Below are 14,536 nucleotides of genomic sequence, written 5' to 3' on the forward strand. Positions count from 1 at the left end.
CATCGAGTTTAAATCTCATATTCCGTGCTCGGTCGGCGCGGCGAATGTGCGCTTTATTAGATTACGCGCGGACTCTAATATTTGCAGTTGTATTTCGAGGGCTCGGCGAAATTAACGACGACGAATTAACGCCCCTCCAGAAGACTCCAACGTGTCCGGCATTAATTGATGACGTCGCGTTACGAACGAATCGCATCGTTCGAATTCTTCATTTGCGCGTCGCGTCGCGTCGCGTTATATTTCCGCTGCCGTTCGTCCGTCTCTCCCGCCGACTCCGGGGAGTCATCTTCGTCGCGGCCGCGTGTGAAGTAGTCACGGAACTCCCCACGAGAAACTTCACGGGAAAAAACTCCGATCGACACTTTGTCGCACGAGTGCGACCTTTCACCCGCCACGTACTCGGAGTCGTATGACCGAAAATTAACCAAATTCGAAACCGCGCTTTTGTTGCACCGACGCTTTCGTTGCGAGCGGGACTCGTGTTACTTCGCGATCCACTGAGCGAGTATCGTCAGTCGAATGCATCGAATTTTCCTTTCCCCCCCTCCCTCTTCTAACTCTCAGTATATCCACAAATATCGAGCGCCTTTTGCGCTGGTCGTTTAATTAATTTCCCCCCGCCCTCCCGTTTCCTTTTTTATTTTATTTCATTCGGTGATTATGACGATTCGTGCGCTCAGCTCTTTCCGTCTGTCTTGAGGGAGAGAGAGAGAGAGAGAGAGAGAGAGAGAGAGAGAGAGAGAGAGAGAGAGAGAGAGAGAGAGAGAGGGAGAGAGAGAACGTTAGGTGTTTTTCAATTAAAGCAGGATTTCACGCCTGCTCCCCTCCCGTCGTTATTGAATATTTTCAATAGCCGGGATGTGGGATGTGGGTGTGTACTCGGCGGAGGATTTGCTATTGAATAATCAAGCCGCGCTGCCATCAGGATCAATTTCCGAAATGGGCTGAGGAGACGTTTAAAGACGCGCGATACTGATCAGGGGTCGGTCGGGGGAGAAGGGAATGCTCCCTCTCCGCCAAGTTGCCGCGCATACTTTTGAAGTTTTCCCCCTTCGCGGAGAAGTCCTTCGCTTTTCGGAGCGTCTCGGAGCTGTCGGGCGGAGGATTCGTTATCTGCGAGCGATCGTATTAAGTTAAGTTCTCCCTAATAAGTGCGCCTGAGACCTCCTCTTCTCGCCGGTGCATCCCCGATTCGCTTTTAATGGCCATCACCGTCTCGGGCGGCGGCGAAATCACCGGTAATTTCTCGAGCGCCCTCGAACGCGAGTGTTTGCGCGCGAGGAATACATTTAATTCTACAAAATCATTTCCCCTCCGCGGAAACGAGGAGACGAAATGAGGTGGGATGGGTGGGGACGAGTGAGGGGAGGGGAGGAAGGACCTCTCGCGTAATTACCATTTAAAGGCCGGCCTCGTCGCCGAGTAACTCCTTTGTCGCGCGCAAATTGCGAACCAATAAAATTCAGAACCAATTCGCACGGACGTGGAGACGCGGAGGGGGGAGTGGGGGGTCCTCGCTTCATTCGTGCTTATTTAATTAGGGATGAAGAAAGAAATAAAGAGACAAAATAATTCTTATTCGCGCCGGTCTGTGCCGGTCCTATCCGATCGCCGTCGCTCGCTGGAACGAACGTACATCTTCTCGCGTTCTCTCTCGCTCCTTCCCCCCTCCCTTTCTCTCCCCGCCCCGATATCGACATAATTTATAGAATTATTCATAGTTGCCGGCGGTGATTCGGCCGGCGAAAGTACGATCGCGGGTAAACACTGACGAACACTGCTGGAAGAGAAGCCGCTCTTTCAGGTAACAATTTATTAACTCCCTTTTTGTCTCCTTTCCTCCCTCTCTCTCTCCCCCTCCCCCCCCCCTCACTCTCTCTTTCTCTCTCTCTCCCTCCTTTGTCCATCCAGCCATTTTTGTTTCTTCCACTCGTTCTTCTCCGCCAGCAGTACCAGCACCACCCCTCCGCCTCCTCGTTCATCCTGTCAGAGGGGAGTTATCCTCCATCAGTCCAGATGGATCTTTTCGGATTTCCAGTGAGAAATGTATGAACGAGCCGTCTCGCGAAAGGAAGAGGGGAATGAAGTGCGGAAGGGAAATGTGAGAAAAAGCGCGAGAAAGAGGCGGCAGCTAGCGAGCCATCTCTTTCAATTCCTCCGCGAATTAATGTCCGATTCGACGGCTTTATCTCGCGAGAATATATTTCCTTCATCGAGAGATTCCAGCGAAGTTTCCGGCGGGATTAACGGCTCCAGTTATGCGTCAAGTGCGCGCATTCGGGGCGGAGGACGAAGAGGATGGTTGGGAGAGACGGGAGGAGGATGAGAGTGCCGGATAGTCGATGGAGCAAATAACTCGTGATAGCGTTGCATTTTTCGCCCGCACGCGTAATCGCGATCGTGCTGAAATTTCACGGCCCCGTCCGTGTATCGGCGAGAGGAGGAGCGTAACAATAAGTGGCCAGCGCGAGCTGCCTTCTCCAATTGGAAAATTTTCGAACGCCAAGTCAAACGCGATGCTAAAGTGCTAAAATTAGAGACGTACGTGGTTAAATGCGTTTGTTCGCTGTTTAGGGCTCGGCCCTTCAAAAGTCCGTTTCGAGTGGAAAAGTGCGCGTTCAACAGTCGAGGAGAAACTTCACAAAATCATGATGAATTGACGCGGTTATTATTACACGAGATCCCGCTCCCGGGGGAGGGGGGGGGGGTTGGAGCAGCAGCGTATTAACTCTGAAACGGATACACGACTCTCGTACTCTCAAAATTGGATACGCCGGGGGTAATTGGTTACCCGTAGCGCAAAAATCCAATAATGTTACACAAACAACTGCGACGCGTGCTCCGGCGATATATAATTTCAACGAGCGACGTAAGAATATCGACGCGCCCGAAGCTGCCGACGCAATAAAAACGCAATAAGCGACGAGCGCCCAGGGTCAAATTGATAACTCGAACGTCTTCGACGCGCCGTTCCCCTCTGCGAAGCTGCGAGGGAGACTCAGCCTGTATATCGGCGCTCGTCTGCCGAGGCGGATCTTGACGCGGATAAGACCGAAAGGAAAACTCGCTCCGCGATGCCCTCCGTCCATCCGTCGCGCGAATAAGTGACAATGAATGACGGACGGACCATGAAGACAGCTGACCGCGAGAGAGCCGAGAACAGCCGCGCGCTCGGAAGAAAGCGAATATGGCGGAGCAGCCTTGCGGGTGCAGCCAGGCGTCTTATCTGCCGCAGACCAGAGCCGTCGCCACAATAACGAATCCTTCACACTCGAAACGGTATAAACCCCGACGAGGGTATTTGTTAGAATTCAGCTCGGTGAGGTCGGCCAGAAAAGACACCGCTCAGAGGTGAAAGTTGTCTCGTTATTGATGATTACAAGAAGAGAAACTAACTCTAATGACGTTTCACATATACTGGGCGGAAGAACACACATCCAGTCCAATCTAATCTTTTGTTTTTGTCTAACTCTCGTAACGTCACGCATGCCAAGAGACGTTCTCCTATCTGACACGCGCTTGTCAACCTTATATAAATAAAAATTCCTCATTAGGGCGAGCCCAGACGAAAGATTTCTGAGAAGTGTAATGTTCGCCAGTATATTTTAACGCAGTGTTTAACGCTCGGCGACGACGCGTCGCGTCGCGAGCGCGACGCGACGCTTCGCCGCCGCTACATTTGCTTCTCGATACTGCTTAACGTATTACGGCCGCCTAACCATCTACGTGTACGACGTGAACGAACGCGCCGCGGCTGTGTGCGTCCGCGCCGCGTATTGTGAATGACATTTCGTTATGGCGGCATTAAAGCACTCCTGCGGAAACGCGATAGCTTATGCGGGAGCCCATGTGGATGCGCCACTTATACGCGTCCACACGCTTCACTGGACATCGAACGTAAATTGTATTTTCTGGACGGCGACGACAAACGCGTTCGATTGGCCGCACGTCGCCGCGGCTCTCTGCGGCTGCCTTCTCGTCAGATTTCCTCGCCCCCGACGCATCGATTTTTACACGCGAGAATTTATTTACTTCCCCTCCCCCCGCCCCCTCGCTCTCTGTCTCTCTCGCTCGCTCGCTCGCTCTCACTCCACCTCTTTCAATGCTCTTCCCTCTCAGTGATTTTAACGCGCTTCGGGCGTAATTCGTCTGTACATCGTTATAATCTGTCATCCCCGTTCTCGTGCCCTCCCCTATTCAATCTCCAATCGGTATCGATTCCATCCCCTTACATGCTCGGCTCGGCGATTATTAAAATCACGACGGTGGAAAAATAATCCAAGAGACCTCGGTTCCTCGTTCCTCTCGCGGAGGGACACTGTTCCCCGTCGCGCAATGCAATTCGCTGGTCTCAGCCGTTTCCCTCGTGCTCGGCTGTGAAATTCGTCGCGATAACCGCAAGGAAAAAGAGAACGAAACTGCGCGAGCCTATCCGTTCGCCCCGGAGTCATCCTGTCCCAAGCGGAGAAAGATGAAGTGCGCAAAATGCAATTTTTTATCCACCGTGTGTCATTTTGGTGTATGTGTGTATCGGAGTGTCCTGACCTCCTAAGTGGATTCCGCTGGTGCAACCAAACGAACGAAGCCCCACCATCGCGCCCGGTGTCACCATCGACATCCGCAGTGCCGTTGTTGGCATCCGGCCAAAATCCATCCCCCTCCCGGCCCCGCGTACTTAGTAAATCGAGGTTACCCGGGTTTCCAGCGAGACGCGCCTTTATCGCCCGAGTTTTCGAGCCGTAGGATATGAGGTCAGGATCGCGCGCTCCGGCACGGGGGAGGGGGATTTTGCTAAAATATTTTCGAGCTTTGATTCTCTCTCTCTCTCTCTCTCTCTCTCTCTTCGTGCGCGCCGCGAGCTGCGCATGCAAGACGGCCTCGCGCTAACGCAAGCAATAAATAAACGCGCGCACGTACGCCATACAAAGAGAGACGAGAGAGAGAGAGAGAGAGAGAGAGAGAGAGAGAGAGAAAAGAGAGGAGAGAGAGACCCGTCCATTTGTCCGATACATATAAACTGACATATCCACACACACACACACACACACACACACACACACACACACACATGCACGCACGCACACACACAAGGAATATACACTCGCGTCCGCGCCGGAAAGCGCTTCAAAAACGAATTCCCTCGCAATCCCACCCTCGGCATTCACCGCTCAAAGAAGCTGGGAGTCATCCCCTATGGTGTCTCCTTATCTCTTCCTTTATCGCCGTCGGATTCTCTCACGAGGATTTATGGAGCGAGGCGATGAAAACTATCCATCTTTCCACGACTTGGCAAACAGGCTCCGCACGATAACGTCCCCCGGATCGCGGACTTATCTCCGGATGTTGATTGGCTTCTATCATTTTTGTCCGCGGAGCTTTTTATTTATCATATCTCGTGGATGTTTCGCCGCGTGCGCGGCAAGGATAAATATATTGTTTCGTGCATGACAAGCGCGGAAATGCGGAGTCCCGCGGGATTCACCGTGTGAAACATCACGCGGTACGTGCTAGTTTCCGATGCAGGCTCTGTGAACCCTCCCCCCTTCCCCCTTTCTCGCTCTCTCTCTCTCTCTCTCTCTCTCTCTCTCTCTCTCTCTCTCTCTCTCTCTCTCTTTCTCGTTCCCTTTGGCAAAGGGAAAAATACGTTAGACGGAGGAAAACGTAGCGGAGAGTCTCACAACACTTGGCGTATCTGTGCCGTCGCGGTGTGCGCGCAGGAAAAAGTAGCCGGAAGAGGAAAAGCGGAAGAGAGCTTGCGCGATAAAGATGATATCGCGCGAGAACGGATCCTCCGTGGCGCTATGGACACACGGAGACAACGGACGAGTGGATAGGCGCGAAAGATATGGAAATGGTTTCCTTGAGGCGGGTATGCGCGGTGAAAAGACCGGGAGAAAGAAGCCATTAGAGCGAGGAGAGTGAAGATATCCCCGAGCTCCGCGAGCGCCGAGCTTCGCGCCGAGCTTCGCGCCGAGCAGGAGGAGGAGGAGGAGGAGGAGGAGGAAGCGCCGCCGAAATATGGGCGTTATATCGCTTAATTTCGACGTCGGCTCGGGGGAATCTTTATTCAATTTGACGCATCGACCGCGCCCGCTGCAACGCTGATTTCCATCGAGCGCTCGACGGTACTAGCGAGGAGATGCGGCGCCCATGAATGCAACTCCGATCCTTCATCTCGTCGTTTGCTGCCTCCCCTCTCCCGTTCCCGTCGGCCATACGTTTAACTCGACTAGACAATTAGTAGTTGTGTACACCATGGAAGAGCATCAGTCTCTCCGGAGAAGTGGAATTGGACCGCGTCGGGGGAACTTAGATTGAGGCTGCTTAGGCAGATGTACGCTGAATCAACCGAGAGCTGATTCTTCCGGCAAAATTTTCGCGCCCTTCTAATTTGTCTTGTTTGCGCGGAACAGGGTCAAACTTTAATGAGGCGATCACAAAGCTGACCCAGCGGATTACCGCCGGTATATATCGCGGCCATTCGTTCTCCTTTACTTAATTTTCCAACCAGTGCTCGAATAACTCGTACCGCACAATTAGACCGAACTACTACGAACTTGTGGCTGAGAGAACATCCACAAATCGTGCATACACGATCGCGTTTTCACAATTTCTTTGTGACACTTTACCGTTTATGAGATTCGACGGTTCAAGACTCCGCGTCAGATTGCCGAGCCGGCTCGACTTTTATCCGACTGAACTCCACGAGAAGAGCTGCGCGATCGCAACGTTCAGTTGCTCTGTTCTCTATTTTTCACCGTGCGTAAACTAACGAGACACGCCGGGGAGTCGTAACGCCGGTCGACGATGCGCGTCGTAGCGGTGTTAACGTGTTAACCCAAGCGCTCAGAGCAGAGAGATTCTCCGTGCAAAGAGATCCCGAATCTCGAAGGAATTATCGCGCGAGACCGAAAGTGAAGTCAGTCCGTGCTGTTGATCCTTCCTCGAGGTGGCCGAATCGATGCGATCAGCATTGTTCCGCTCTCAAGGAGCCGAATTAGCATACTGCGATATGCCGGGATCGCGCTTTGTGCGGATCGGACATGCGGGTTGATAACGATATTCGTCGTCAGAGACTAGGTAGTAATTAGACCTTTCTGACCGCTAATCCGGGTCCTCGAAACCGCCAGCGCGCTCTTTATCTAAGCTCGCGCCACCCTCAAAACGGCCTCTTCTAATCCCCATTATCGCGTTAGTCCCCCCGAAATTTTACTCCGCGAAAACATACGGTTATTCGAAGTAATGGCGGAGGGACGGGCAGCGGCCGGATGGGCCGGCTAATCTGATCAACTTTGCGCGCGTAATAATTTCGAGGATCTCTGAGCAACAAACTATATTGAATCAGCGGTCGCGTAGGTAACGCAAACAGCGCGCCGACGACGACGGCGGAAAATATTCACCAGCCCGCGATCATTTATCCGCGTCGTTCCACAACGCGCGTTAAGGTGGGTCCAGACTCGTGTCGCATCACCGTATCGTATCATAATCGGCCAAATGTGAGCCAGGATGCCGTAAACCAGATGCAGACTTGTGTCGCATCACCATTCACGCTTCCTTCCTTTCTTCTTCAATAAATAATGAGGAAAAGTGTAGCAGCTAGCAGCGGCTAACTGTTGAGAAAGAGACATTACCTCCGCGGGAGGTAACGTGGAGGAACTAAAGATACGAACGCGTGCTAGATGGAAAAGGAAAAACAAAATACTGACTCCGGATAGTCGAATTTGCGTGTCACCTTGTACGATACGCAAAAACGATACAGTGTCCCGTCCACACCCGGTCGATTACGGCACGATGATGCGACACAAGTCTGAACCTACCCTTACTCGCGGGCCGAGGGAAAGCGCGACACTGCGGGCAGAGAGTGGCTCGCCGCGCGAATTCTGACGTATGGACGCACATTTAGAAACGAGTCCATTAGAATCCTACGAGGAGCGCTCTCCTCGGCGGTCGGGTTCGCCGAGGCTGCGACGACGATGTATTACGAATGTGCTGCCGGCAAGTAAAAGCCGAGATCGCGCGCGAGAAAGCGAGGGAATAAAGATGGAATAGGGGAGGGAAGTGGGGAGGGGCGAGGAGTCGGTGCTGCGTGCGCGCTTTATGATCGTAGATATATTCCATTTTCGTCTTTCGCCACTTTATCCGTCCGCTCGCGGGCTGCTCGGCCGAGGCTGGCTAAGTACGTTTGATTGTAAGCTGCCCGGCCAGATTTAAGGCTGATTTACAGCCGAGTGCTAGCGTGCCTAGCTCGCGCGCGCGCGCGAACGTGAGCGGACTTTAACGCGCCGCATCCACCACGCTTTCTATTGCCGGGCGGAGCGCGTTAGAATCGCGCGCGCGCGCTTGGGCCCGATTACCCACGCGTTGTTGGATTATTGCGCTATTTTGCAGCTATCGCGCGTTGCGGAGCCGCAGCATTGAATCGGCCCGACTTATTTCGCCGGCTTTCACGATATCTGCTCCGTTTGGCCGCCGTACAATCGATGAGGCTGACTCGACGCGAGGATGTCGAGGAAGCGAGGCAATTCGATTTTATAACGCGACCTAATGTTCATCGTTTCCCTTCCCTCCTCTCTCTCTCTCTCTCTGTCTCTCTCTCTCTCTCTCTCCCTCTCTCTCTCTCTCTCTCTCTTCCGGTTTCTCTTGAAAATTTTTCAGAAGCCGCTCACGCGTGAGACCCGAGAATCGAGCTCGTTTCGAATCCTGAGCTCTTCATCTTCCTTAGAAGCCGAAACGCGTTGGCCGTATCGGCCGAAGTGTTTCGGGAGAGCCTTGATTGCAAGTGAAAGTCGAAGGGAGAGGGATCTCCCGCATTCTAGAAAATATACCGCGGGTTCTCGCATTTTTCATTTACGAGACGACGCGAAAGAAAGGGAATTTGGATCGGCCATTTATTTGAACGGAGTATATCGAGCTGCAGCGGACAGAGGAGAAGTAGCAGCCAACCGCAAAAAGACGAGAGCGTTGAAGGGGCAAGAGTCGAAGGTGGATACGGGAGAAAAGCAAACGAGTCGGAAGCGGGAAAAAGAAAAGCAACGGTAATTAGACGGGCGATTGAGCTCTCCTTAAGAGATGATCCTGACTGGAAATAGTTACTCCGCTGGCGAGCGGACTAAAGGAGAGGAGAGTAGAGGAGAGGGGCGGAGGAAGTGAGGCGTGACAGGGAGAAGGGCGAGCAGGAGGGAATAGAAGGAGGAGGAGAAGGAGGTAGTAGAGGCAGGAGGAAGCTCGATGTTCGATCTGAACGCGAAATTAGGTGGCCGTCGCTATTTAGACGTCGGCAGAACAAATAGCTTTTGGAACGGGGGAATTAGTAGTCGTGCAAAAAGCGTGATGCGGATTAGCGATTGGATCATGCGCTATTAGCAGCACAGAGGAGCCGATTAATCGTGCAGAATGCACCGAGCCCGATGCGGGCGACCGCGTATTAGCGTTAAAACCCGCCGCGCGATGTCTCTCCCTCCCGCGGCGAAAATCGCGATCGCACGTAGGCGCGACGCGACGCGCCGACATTTCGTCACCGAGTCCTCCCCTGGGATCGTTACGTTACGTAGCGCGAGTCCAGTTTCTTTTCTTCCCTCTCTTCAACCTCTCCCTCCGCCCTCCCCAGCCGCCCCTTTTCCCGTGCCGTCCGACGAGCGCGAGAGATGAAATTACATGTGTCGTCGCGAGACCGCTCGCGCGAATTAATCGACGATCGCGGCGATATTGTCCGGCGGCGAATAACGCGTAACTTTAATCGATCGACGGGATCGGGTCACGGGTTTACGGGAACTTCATTTGCGCGCGCGAGCCAGCCTGGTTATCGAAGTTTAATAATTTCATTGCGAGTCTCACCGGCGATAACCGTCGGGTCTCCTTCTGAGGCGACGCACTGTCACAGGATACGGGATAAAATCGATCGTTGTCAGGGAGTCTTCTCTCTCTCTTTCTCTCTCTCTCTCTCTCTCTCTCTCTCTCTCTCTCGTGATTGAAAGACGTAACGTAACGTAATGTAACGTCGCGCGGCACGTAAGGCACCCGGTAGCCCGGTTGCGTAGCGACGTGGCCGTTACTTTACAGTTGTACGTCTCGAGACGCGAATTGCCGGGCATACATTCTCGTAGCGCGACACCCGTTCGCTACCGGCGTCCAATAGCCGTTACGACGAGTCTTATCAGCAGCCATACGTTCAACTTAAGCTTGTCGCCGCTACATAACCGTGGATCGCCGTCGCCCGTTAACTCGAAGCCATCTCTAATAGCGGTAACAACGCGAATCTCCCGAGCGACTCGCGCCCCCCAGAGCCAAGAAATAATAACAATTCGTCGCATCTCTCTCTCTCTCACACACACACACACACACACACACACACACACACCAGAGAAAGATTCGCATCGTTTTGAGGATAGCTATTATTCGAGAGGCAGGATTATTACCGAGAAGGATATTATTCTTCTATCAAGGTGGTTTATATCCTTTACGACGTACACTCGGGGTGAGTTCACGTAGTTCAGTTCTCACGGCTTGTATTCACCTTTGCGGTCGCTCGTCCCTGCTAAAGGAAAGAAGGAAGGAAAGCAGAAAGGCGGGCACGCAGGCAGACAAGTAGGCAGGCAGGCAGGCAGGCAGGCAGGCAGGCAGGCAGGCAGGCAGGCGATCTCAGGACGATCTCTCGAGCCGCGCTATAAAGTTGTTCTTCAAGTATTCCTATATCGCCCACCGTTGGTATGCCAATATAGTGCTCGCCCTTTGTCACCCCCTCATTCCCAAGCGTGCTCTCGTCGACCACTCTCTCGCATCCCTCGCGCTGCCATATTCCCTCATCGACCAGAACCGTCCCCTGACCCTCTCGCATACCCTGTTTCGCACGCGGTGGTATGTCTGCATGCCGGGAATATAATGATTGGCAGCGGACTGTCTGCAGTCCGACCACGACGATGCGTGCTAACGTTCCCTCCCTCGTCGCTCGCTCGCTCGCTCGCTCGCTCGCTCGCACGCTCATTACGGATAACCTTCGCGCGTTTTTTTTTTCCAGATAATAAAAGTCGCGCTGATACGTTCGCGAGCTAATGCATAGTAATTTCACGAGTTGCGCGAACTGCAATAGTACGGCCGATGGAGAGGGCAGATATGGAGGAGGGGCTGACCTTTTGACACGTTCCCGGGGTCGTCGGATCGTCACCGTCCCTTCGGGTGTCCCCTGATAAGCGAAACATTTCCTCCTTTCCTTTACCGGCTCTTCCAGATAATTGGTACGGGACGTCTGGCTGAAATTAGTACCCGGTACACTTGTGTTTGGTCAAGCCGCTCCGGTGCACACTCCGCTCCGTTATAATAACAGTGTGTGTGCAGAACCGCCGCGCGTACATACGCGCGTACGTACGTATGTCGGAATTCGCGAATGCGATCAAACGCAACGCATTTAACGTGATTGAAGCCATCAGGGCGCGCTTAAACGCTGCTACTAACGGAATCACCCGACACACACACACACAGAGAGATCGCATGTCTCTCGTGCTTCTCGCCGTTATTAGTTGAAATACCGCCATCGCGATTTCTTCGTTAAAGAGCCTCCTCCGGCGGATTCCTCCCCGTCTCGCTGCCCCCCTTCTCTATCGGTTTGCAATTTCCCACGGCAAGAACTTCATCTCGGCCGCCCGTCCCGCTTGCGGCCTCGAGACCTAATCTCGACGAATCTGATTCCTCGACAAGAATTGGCAACAGTCCCGCGACAAATTCGCACCTCGAGTCCCGGACGACGAGAGCGGGATGTGCTCTCGTATTATTCTACAAAACTCGCGACATATATATATATATATATATATATATATATATATTGGTATATGTACGCGCATAGAGCCAGATTCAAGGTGGCTCGAGGAAAATGTAGCGGCGAGTCGCATAAGCGAGGAGGTCGGTCGGGGTGATTTAGGCGAATCAGTAACCTACGGTGTTGCGTTACTTGTTTACTGCCGAGTGGCGAAGCAGCCGTTTGCATTATTCAACAGCCGTCCATATTTATCAAGCCGATAGCCGAAGGTGGCACCGTGTACGAGCGATACGTAAACACGCATCCGCCCGCGCCCGCGTCTCGCGTGCGAGCGCGCACATAAAAGGAGAAACTAAGGGACCACTTCCCGAGAGTTGCTTCCTATGGATGATTTTTCCTTGTTTGTCTCCGTTGCAATTGGCTAAAAGCACGATATTACGTCAAAAGGGAAAGGGGCGGCGAGAGGTAAGAGCAGCAAGAGAGCAAGAGCAGGAGAGAAACAGAGAGAGGGAATTCCTCCCGAAAGGTGGTTCCCCAACGCAGCCGCATGTAAGTGAACTTAAGCGGCCGGCGCTTTAACTCGCTCGAATTTTTACAGCCCTGGCCAAATTGCAATTAGCGAAACGCGGAAGCGTCTGCACGCAAGGCGGAAAGCCATTAAGGAATATTCCCAGGTGTGGAGCGCACTTAATGAGCGATATAATTTATTGGCTCTACTCGCGGGGTAGTAGTTAATAGGGTCTGCGACCTACGACCCATTAACCGGAGGTCGATCGTGAGATATCGTCGGCAAACATCTGTCATACGGCACACGTGCGGCGCGCGGGAGGGACAAGGGGGCCAAAGGGCCAGGACGGGACCCGAAATTGGACAAGAATCCAGTGGTCGTTTCGATGGGACACGCGAAGGAGCCAATCCCCAAAGAGACTACATCTCGAAGAGACCACCTTCCTTCTTCTAGATCTGCTTCCTTTGTGTTTCTCTCTCTCTTTCTCTCTCTCTCTCTCTCTCTCTCTCTCTCTCTCTCTCTCTCCCCTTCTTCTCCTCCTCCCCCTCCCTCTCACGGTTTCTCCAAACCGTGTACACGTACACGGCTGAACTCGTGCATCTCCAGCTGCTCTACACACATTGCACCGCGTTACATCGGCCGCATCCTTTCGCCGCCGCCGCTGCTCGGCCGCCAATCCCGCTGCTTAATCGGCCGCGCAATCCCGATGAATCCACTTGGCCAGAACGCGAATTCGATATTGGCTATTTTATCAGAATGCTCACAAAAGCCCGCGATATTTTCAACGGCACGCGTACACTCGCCAATGAAATCCTCCAGTCGGACATAGTCCCTCTTTTCTCGACCACCCTCACTCACCCTCATCAGCCCTCCCGCCATATCGCACGTCCTCCCGCGCGACAGCGAGAGCTCCTCCCTATCGTCACCTACGTCCGATATACGCCGCTGCACGCCGTTACAATGCGTACGGTGGTTACAGCAGCGGATCATCCCCCGTGACCCAGTCGAGCCGCTTAACCGGCTGTACAAGCCCGACGTCGCTCACTACCGACATTCCATTCTCGACAGCCAGCTCCGTTCCATATCGAGAGAGAGAGAGAGAGAGAGAGAGAGAGAGAGAGAAAGAGAGGCGTCGTGGCCCGCGAGGGCAACTCGCGCCGTTTTACCTTCCCCCACGGTTTCCTATTCTATAGGAAGGTCGATCATGTCGGTTATAGGGACGGTAAAAATATTGCGTAGGAGTCGGGGGTAAAAGAGAGCCAACGGTGGTACCTCCGGAGAGAGGAACCGAACATTTTTCTAACCCTCTCTCCTCTCTCTCTCTCTCTCTCTCTCTCTCTCTCCCCTCTCCCTCTCATTCGCTCTCTCGTTCGCTCTCACCCCCGCTCAACTCCGCAGCCGTTCGCCCCCCTGGCAACCACCCCTAACTGTACGCCGGTCCAAGCACGCCCATCCTGGTGGGGGCGCGCGCGCCTCGCAGGGGTTGGTGGAGGAGAAAGGAAACGGCAGTGGTGGTGGTGTGCTGGCGGTCTTGGTGGCGAAGTCTGACCGATACGGCGCCAGTACTACTGTCGCCACTAACTCGAGCGCAGGCACGGGAACGTCATGGACATACTGGGTATGTCCTATTCAAAGCCAAGCATACACTATTTAATCTCCTTTTGAACGTCTCTATCGATCTCTCGAGGAGCGAGCTCTCGTACGAGTCCACCGCGCGTCTCGGTGTCGCATCGCGTCGCGTCGCGTCGCGTCGCGTCGCGTTTCGCGAAAGGCGAAAACCGGTGTCGCACACCCTCGCGCACCCTCGCGCCAAGGGAACCCTCGCGACGTTTGTCCCCTGCATCGCGCTCGCGGTCGCATGCGGCGCGCGCCCGCTTTAAATCCCGCGAGTGTCTGAGCGGGACTGTCCCCGGCGCTTTCTTAATCGTTAAGACCTCGCCTCGCATCTGCACCGAGGGATTAAGGTATTGTAGTCGGAAGGGTGGCTGGTGTTTTGTTAAGTCTCTGTGTTCACAGTTGGCCCCTCTTGTAGCTGTGCTGCTCTCTTTCTCCTCTTTCTTTAGTTTGCAACTTTCACGTTTCGAACGGAACGGCTTCTCTTCTTCCTCTCTTCGATGTATGTGTACTATTTAATAATAAGGAACTCAGTATTGTGCTCGGTATGTGTGATAGTTGTTAACTGATGATTTAGTCTCTCGTTTGACGCAGTTGCCGAGTCGATGCGTGTCTCTCTCTCTCTCTCTCTCTCTCTCTCTCAGAGGGTCGCAAGGCTCTGCGGC

General features: G+C 53.4%; 1 protein-coding gene across 3 annotated transcripts in view; it reads left to right on the forward strand.

Moving 5' to 3' along the window:
* cpx (synaptic transmission protein complexin) overlaps positions 1–14,536 on the forward strand; it is a 124,335-nt gene that overhangs the window by 85,008 nt on the left and 24,791 nt on the right. The window contains exon 1 of one of the 3 annotated variants that reach the window (XM_011156773.3): positions 13,754–13,875. The exons of 1 other annotated variant lie outside the window; for it this stretch is intronic. In XM_011156773.3, coding sequence (XP_011155075.1) covers positions 13,863–13,875 — 13 coding nt within the window. In that variant the 5' untranslated portion in view covers positions 13,754–13,862. Of the gene's footprint in view, positions 1–13,753; positions 13,876–14,001; positions 14,222–14,536 lie in introns of those variants that run through there. One more of the 3 variants, XM_025308033.1, reaches the window with a different exon arrangement.

The sequence above is a fragment of the Harpegnathos saltator genome, unplaced genomic scaffold (assembly GCF_003227715.2).
Source record: "Harpegnathos saltator strain DR-91 unplaced genomic scaffold, Hsal_v8.6 scaffold135, whole genome shotgun sequence".
NCBI classification, from domain to species: domain Eukaryota; kingdom Metazoa; phylum Arthropoda; class Insecta; order Hymenoptera; family Formicidae; genus Harpegnathos; species Harpegnathos saltator.